This window comes from Vitis riparia, chromosome 17 (genome assembly GCF_004353265.1).
Source record: "Vitis riparia cultivar Riparia Gloire de Montpellier isolate 1030 chromosome 17, EGFV_Vit.rip_1.0, whole genome shotgun sequence".
Lineage (NCBI taxonomy): Eukaryota > Viridiplantae > Streptophyta > Magnoliopsida > Vitales > Vitaceae > Vitis > Vitis riparia.
Genome location: NC_048447.1, coordinates 5,416,761 through 5,424,880, shown reverse-complemented (window position 1 = coordinate 5,424,880; position 8,120 = coordinate 5,416,761). Strand labels below are relative to the sequence as shown.

The following is an 8,120-nucleotide window of genomic DNA, read 5'->3' as shown; positions in this document are numbered from 1 at the left end:
CTAGTGAGGGTACTGGAGGAGATGGTAGCACTGGTGGCGATTATGTTAGTCAAGTAGATCCTGGCATGTCATGGGCACAAGGAGGTGAAAATTACTATGCCACACAAGATACAAATCATGGATATCAACCAAGGATATGGGAACAACGAAAGCATTTGGAAATACTAACTACATTTCCCAGCGATAATGATTATTCTAGTGGGCATGATTATCATAGATCAAATCATCACCATATTGATGAGCACTTACAAAATTTGGGTATAGGATCAAGGTCGTATTTCAGAGGGGTAGATGATAGATCATATCACAACTTTAGAGACTGTGATAGCTCTTCCAGTACTTTTAGTAGAAATGATTTTAATCAATTTCCAATAATGCATCCAGAGGGATATTCAAATACTGGAACACGAGCTAGTGACTCATATGGATATGATCAATCTTCTAGTAGCAGTAGCATTGCTTATCGAGGTTTTGGATACTGTCAAGCTGGTGTTGATCCCGAACAGCCTTCGAAACCATATTTTCTTGATTATGGATCATCAAGCTAATCATCTCACCCACCATATTCGAGTTATGAACAACTCTTTCAATCATATCCTCATTACGGGAATTGCCACCCCAATTTGTATGCTGGTCGTAGGACCGATGATGATGATGATTTTGAACCCCCTCGTCATTCAACATGGAATTGATTGTTGTATTGTATGTGTTGTTAGTAAAAATGTTATTATATTTGAAATAAAATAACTTTCTTTTTATTAGCATTATCATCAATAACTTTGAGCAGATACTTTTATAACTATTTAAATAATGTTAAATGTGAGACAATTTTATTTTATTAATTTTTTTAGTTTATTTAATTGCATATATTTTTTTGATGATTTACATAATATTTTTATATTTTTTTGAATTTTATAATTAGCTTATTTTACGTATCGCCCGATACCAGACCGATATGCCTCGGGACCCTCCGAGTCAGTGATCGATACCGCAACTTTGAACCATGATGACAGGATGATGGGTGTGATGGGTATGAATTCGGTTGTGCTACTACCCCCTTCCTTCTGCTCCCTCTCTGTTTTTTTCCCATATATTTTTTCTTCCCGTTTTTCTCATCCTTCGGCTTTTTGAAAAAGCTCACTCTAAACCTCCCTTCTCCCTCAAGCTTGCAGCTCCCTCTCTGTTTTTCTTCCCCAATATCTTTTCTCTCAAGCCCTCCCCAAAATCTCCTTACTCATCGGTACCCACTCCATTCTTGTTTCTCTCACTCACCCAGCTCTCACCCATTTTTCTGCTCACCCCACTCCTCTATCCTCTATTCAAAATATCTCATCATGAGCATAAAGGCAGGCGGTCCTCCATGAATAGACGTGATCCCATGCAGCCCTTCAGCACTTGGAGAAACCGACCCCCACTCTAAAACATGCTGCCATCAAAGTGCTCCAAAAATAATATAAAAAAAACTAGACCAAAAAATGAGGGTCTACATATATTCTCCAACTTACATTTGTTTTAAAAATCAAAATAAAAAATTAAAGTTCTCAAAAAATTTACTAGTGTAAGGTTACATGATTTTTCCATCATTCATAAACAAATAGTTATAGACCATGATAAATTTTACATCATTTAGTTTCAATTAATTTAGAGCCCGTTTCATAATGATTTTAGGAAACGTTTTTAATCTTTTTAACACTTGAAATTTTTTATCATTTAAAGTATTAGAAACACTAGAAATGTTTTATAGAATCACTCTCAAACACACTCTTAATATCATATCAACCACTGAAAATAATTTCATGATTAAAACAAGAGTAAACATCTATGGATATTTTTTATCTTTTATTTTATATAAATAAAAAATTTAAAATCTTAACTAGACCAAAATTTTATTTGGTATAAATAAAAAAATTAATATAATGGTCGATTAAAATCATGATGATTAACTCTGAATTTTCAATAAAAAATTATAATAATATAAACAATACAATAATATGCCAAAGATACTTTTATTTGATCAATATTTGATACAATTTATGAAATAAATAATATTTAATTTTAACATGAATTTAAAAAAAAAAATTATATCTTAAACTTCTAAATTTGTTTATTACATATTTACGTCCATATTAAATTTATTCTCATTACTTATTTATTATAGATTATTATTTTGTGTGTAAAATATTGATAAATGATTAAAATCAATAAATAGGAAAATATGAAAGAGTGAAAAATATTGAAATTAAAAAAAAAAATTATGAGAAAACATTTAGCCAACATATTAAAAATAAAGTTTAAAGGCAATAGTACTGAGGAGTAAAAATCAAAGAAAAAAGAAAAATGTAAAATCATGTGACATGACTAGTATGCCATATTTTCAAGTTCATTGTTTTTTTTTGTTTTTTTAATAAGTTGATAAATGTAATGTACTCTCTTGATTTGTTCAGTCAAAGTTCTAAAATAACAGTTTAAAAAAATATTTAAGTGAATTTTAACTTGGATAATGTCATATAGCTCCAACTTGTATGTGTTTTAAAAATAAAAAATTAAAGGTTTGCTTAATTATGTCTTTCAATGCTCGTTTAAAGAATCATTTTTAAGTTAAAAGAACAACAAAATATAAATAAAATAAAATAAAAACTGTATTTTAAGAATCATTTTTTCATTTTGATTTGATAAAAACATTGTATGTTCAATTTATATAATATTAATTTATTAAAAATAAACGTAGTTTTATAATTGTAAGTAAATTTAAAAGTTAATAATTTTTAGTAAAACAAGAATAATAATCATAAATTATATTTTTTTTTTTTATAAAAAACACTAGTTTAGCATATGTAAGAAAAACATGAATTTATACACATTAGTAAATGCGTTGATAAAATTTTTTTATTTAAAAACATATAATAATAATCATTATTGATCATATTTTTATTAAATTGATTTTTAAATATTCTTAAAAATGACTAAACCCAATAAGTCCAACGCATTTTGGCTTATAAGATTTGAAGTTTATATACCTAACGTATCACAGATGGTTCAAAATCTACTAAGATGACGTTGCAACATCAAGTAGCGTGTAGGGGGCACGGTGGGTACGGGGTACAAATGAGCAAGCCCCAAGCTCTGAAATTTCGCTAATTGACTTTAACTGTAGGGAAACATCTTGAGTGGGGGTGGTAGGCCAGAGCAATTTTCAAAGTTCCTACTTGATTTTAATTAATCAAAGAAGAATAATCGCATAGAGGGTTGGGGAGAAGCAACAAAACACCTCAAGATATCTATATTAAGGAAAATATGAAACAGCTTAAGGTAGAATCCACAGCTTAAGGTACGGGGAAACTCATACTCAACTGAAACATAACACTAAAAGGGAAAGAACCCAAAACAGTCGAGAAATCCAGGGGGTCCCAAAACCCCCAATTTATTGATGGGACTCTTAACCATATGCCCAAACGAGCATATGAAAGCGTCACAAAAGCTCTACCCTTTGGAAATATCTGCACTTATTTGCAGGATGCCATGTGGACAATCAAGTCGATCACACGGGAGCTGCAACACCACATCAAGAAAACATGTAAGCATCAACTTCCATATCACACCGCTATCAATATTTATATGCAGCACATATTTGATGCAAAAGAGAGCTTAGGGGGGGTGGTGGTCAGAGTCAGAACTCTGGAAGAGAGTTGCAGGTCGAAGGGAGATGAAGTGAAAAAAATAAAAAAAGTGTTGATCCTAGAGGATAGTCGGCAGCAATAAATCATCAATTTGCGCAGCAAATAAGCCTGTTTTTGATTTTTTGAAAAATTTAAGTGGAAAAATAAGGGGAAAAGAAGAAGAAAGTATATGGTAAGGTACGTTACCTGTAACCCCATTCATTGTCATACCAAGCAACAATCTTCAAGAACTTCTCGTTGAGTGCTATTCCAGCCTTGGCATCAAAGATGCTGGACCTGCAAATTGAATAACAATGGAATTACATGTCAGGTGGTGTGGCTCTGGCAGAGTTATCTTGGAGTTCACATATCAATCTGCATGGAAAAAGTTGATCCATTTCCGCCAAGAGTGCTAGGGACCAAAAATAAAAGATAAGATGATTATGGCCAAATGGTTGTGACCCATCATCATCAGTCGTATTATACTTTTTCCTAGATGCCATACTTTCTCAGATATCACATGACAAAAAGTGGGGTCACCAATCCATATACTCGATACTGATTAAAACATTTGAATGGATTGTTGTGGATTGTGAAAGCATGAGCAGCACAAGAGGTTGCACATCCAAGTCAGCTCATATTCAGAATGTGAATAAACCACCAAGAAAAAGCAGACAAGGAAAACAAAACCAAGCACAAAAAGGAGCCATCCATACCTGTTGTCACCGATGAAGTCTGTGGAAACAACATCATCTTCAGTGTAACCCAAGATTCCCTTCATTTTTCCCTCTGACTCCTCCCTGAAAGCCACATAAAAACAATATATAATATGATATTATTAAAAGACTAAATATAGTTAGTGGAAAGCCTAAGCAACTTATAATGGTCAAAACAGTAATCAAGGTGTCTATGACTGATTTGAAGCTTAAAAAGGCAACAGCAAATACTATTAAATCATATAAGTCATATTCCCTGCTTGAGATATACAAAAGAGAATCTATGGTTGTTTACATAGGACTGATAAGTCTAATCCTTACTTGATGGCAGCTTTAACTTGCTCATAGGTAGCAGCCTTCTCCAGCCTGACAGTGAGGTCAACCACCGACACATCAACAGTAGGAACACGGAAAGCCATTCCAGTCAATTTCCCATTCAATGAAGGCAACACTTTGCCAACAGCCTTAAAAGAACAAAATTCAGATAAATTAGTTGAAAAGCTGAATACATATATAAACAAATACAAATTAAAATGCTCTAAGTAGTAAAAATGGAGTCAACCTATCCTCATTCTGTTTATGAAAAATTACTTTGAAAGCCCTGGAAAAGCTAAGAAACTTTGAATAAGAATTAGAACTACTTTGGAATAAATAATTGAAAATTTTGGAAGTATGACCCCACCTTAATTTTTTATTTAGTATAGGTTGCAGAAAAATATTTTGTTTGTATAAAAAACTACAGATTGCTGATTCCACATGCCACCTTTAACCCCTATATCTCTATAATATCACCACACATTTATAAAACAACCTTCACCTTGCTTTAAAATAAATAGTTGAAAGACTGAAAAGCATGACACCACTTTTGCATAGGTTGCATAAAAGAATCTATTCTTATAGCATAGGTTGCATAAAAATCTTGTTTGTATAAAAAACTACATATTGTTGATTCCACATGCCACCTTTTAACCCCTATATCTCTATAATATCACCACGCATTTATAAAACAACCTTCAGCTTGCTTTAAAATAAATAGTTGAAAGATTGAAAAGCATTACACCACTTTGAGTTGCATAGGTTTTGTAAAAGCATCTATTCTTATAGCACTACTCATTATTAATTCCACATGCCACCATCTTTAACTTATCTCAATTAAGAATAAGTCATATTTATAGAACCACCACCATCAAACATTTACCGAACAAGATGCTGCAGTAAATACCAAGAACATAAGAATAATGACATGATTACTATATTCAACCTCTTTTTAAGTTCTTAAATACCTTGGCAGCTCCAGTGCTGCTAGGAATGATGTTGAATGAAGCAGCTCTTCCACCTCTCCAGTCCTTCATTGAAGGGCCATCAACAGTCTTTTGGGTGGCTGATTCAGAGTGTTAAAAAGAAGCAAATTAATATACAGAGCAGACCCTTGAAATGATAGGCACCAAGGACAACAGCCTGAAAGACCTACCAGTAATCGAGTGAACAGTTGTCATAAGACCCTCCACAATGCCAAATCGGTCATTAATAACCTGCATAGTCAATGAAGTTAAAACCACCTCACAATTTTGGCTCAAATTAAACTGATCATAACATTATCAAGAAGTGATAAAAGGTAGAACCTTCGCAAGAGGAGCAAGGCAGTTTGTAGTGCAACTAGCATTGGAAACAATGTGGAGTTCTGGCTTGTATTCCTTCTCATTAACTCCAACAACGAACATAGGAGCATCTTTGCTTGGGGCTGAGATGACAACCTTCTTAGCACCACCCTAACATCCAATCAAAAAAACCAAGTTAATTGTGGATACACCACAGCTTGGATTGTCCCTTCAGAAGATCAGTAAAGCATATAACCTTATAACAATATTTTTGGGCTCATGCTACACAGAATTCACGTAATGTAGCATGTAGTAAAGAAATTGTTTCTTAACAAATTTAACCACTGTAAAAACAGGATAGAATCCATGTATACAGTTACCCAGTGGAGAAATAATACATGCTTGGGTAGGGTGTGATTGGAAATTGGCTGTTCTAACACAACCTTCTTTGTGGTTCTCCCCATCGAGTAGACTAATATTTCAACAAGACAATTGAGATAGAAGCACTGCACAATATTACTGAGAAAATCATGCATGAAAAACCATTCAAGCTAGTAATTTGATGTAATCTTCAGCGTGAAAACTTCAAATTACATTCATAACATCGTCTTTGAGAATGGATAATAGTGAAAGAACAAATCTTAACAGCAAATCAATATCAAACCCATGAACCCATGAAATAGGCCGCAATGCAGCAAACACCCATTAATTCAAGAAATGTATCCTTCAGGCTTCGTAGCAAGGAGGATTGGATGACATAACAGTCACAAAGAAGGTATATAAAAAATTGTATCAACCACTGTATATTTTGATGAATGGCATCTGCAGCATAACAATTCAATGAACAAGCAAGAAAACATACTAATACGAAATATCAGGACAAACCTTCAAATGGGCAGCAGCCTTGTCCTTGTCAGTGAACACACCAGTTGACTCAACAACAAATTCAGCTCCGGTCTCACCCCATGGAATCTCCTCTGGGTTCCTGAAAAATGGATACAGCATGATCTTAACAAATCTGGAAGTCACTAAATAATAATAATAATATCCCACTTGGGAAATTGAGAATAATACCTAATACCAAAGACGGTGACTGGCTTCTCACCAAAGAGAAGGGTGTTAGAGTCCTTGACCTTGAGTTCATGATGCTTCCACTGACCGTGAACACTGTCGTACTTAAACATGTAGGTCTGCGAATACAGCATATACAAAAGCATTGTAAAATATTGTAATCCTATTGATCTGATGGCAGCCAAAAACATGCAAAATGAGAATAAAAACACATTTTCGAATATTCTGTTTCTTCCTTAATTGCAATAAACGTAAACCCCCATCCAACCGAGTCCACAAGATTTTTTTTTTTAAAAAAAAAAAAACTCATTTTACTGTTATAATCTTCAGTAAGTAACCCAGCTGGTACTAAAGATTAAGCCGAAAAGATCATATAATTTATTTCTGTACTTAAGTAAGATAGACCGCATATGAAAAAAAGCCAAAACAAACAATTTCTGCGCATCAGATGGCTAGAAAAGTCTGATCAACTACGCTCTACATCCAAATCCAGTTCCAAATATATCATCACAACAAGAACATCTAAAAGTCATGAGATGACACTATACCATGTAATCAGTGGTGATGAATGGATCGTTGACTGCAACCAACTCAACATCGTCTCTCTGCAGTGCCACTCTGGCCACCAATCGGCCGATCCTTCCAAATCCTAAGGTCATTTCATATATTCAGCACGGAAAAAAAAGAACAAAAAAAAAAAAGAAGAAGAGCAGCAATAATAAAAAGAAAACAAAAATCACATAAAACAAAACAGAAGAAAACAGCTATCAGATCTAGATCAACAAGAACAAAAAAAAAAAAAAAAAAAAACATCGGCGCACTGTAGTTTCGGTAGATCTAGTACCATTAATTCCGATCTTGATCTTCCCTGTAATAGATCCCAAAAAAAATAAAAAACACCAAAAAAACCCAAAACTTTAGACAATAATACCAAAAAATAAAAAAGGAAAATTTGAAACAGCGACTAAAACTAGAACACTTACCCATGATCTAGGATGCGAGAAAGTAGAGCGACAAAGTAGACTGATAAAGCAGAGAGAGAAACAAGCGAAAGAGTGGCTAGACGAAGTGAGAAATGG

At 33.6% G+C, this 8,120-nt stretch overlaps 1 protein-coding gene across 1 annotated transcript; it reads right to left on the bottom strand.

The window, feature by feature from the left end:
* Nucleotides 1-3,251: 3,251 nt before the first annotated feature.
* On the bottom strand, nt 3,252-8,120 carry LOC117904458 (glyceraldehyde-3-phosphate dehydrogenase, cytosolic). Its single transcript, XM_034817067.1, has 12 exons — nt 8,025-8,120; nt 7,886-7,909; nt 7,590-7,690; nt 7,045-7,160; nt 6,856-6,955; nt 5,995-6,141; nt 5,844-5,904; nt 5,656-5,753; nt 4,694-4,836; nt 4,373-4,456; nt 3,864-3,953; nt 3,252-3,549 (listed from the first exon to the last, which is right to left on the bottom strand). The coding sequence occupies exons 1-12, from the start codon at nt 8,026-8,028 to the stop codon at nt 3,504-3,506; spliced, it is 1,014 nt and encodes a 337-aa protein (XP_034672958.1). The 5' UTR covers nt 8,029-8,120; the 3' UTR covers nt 3,252-3,503.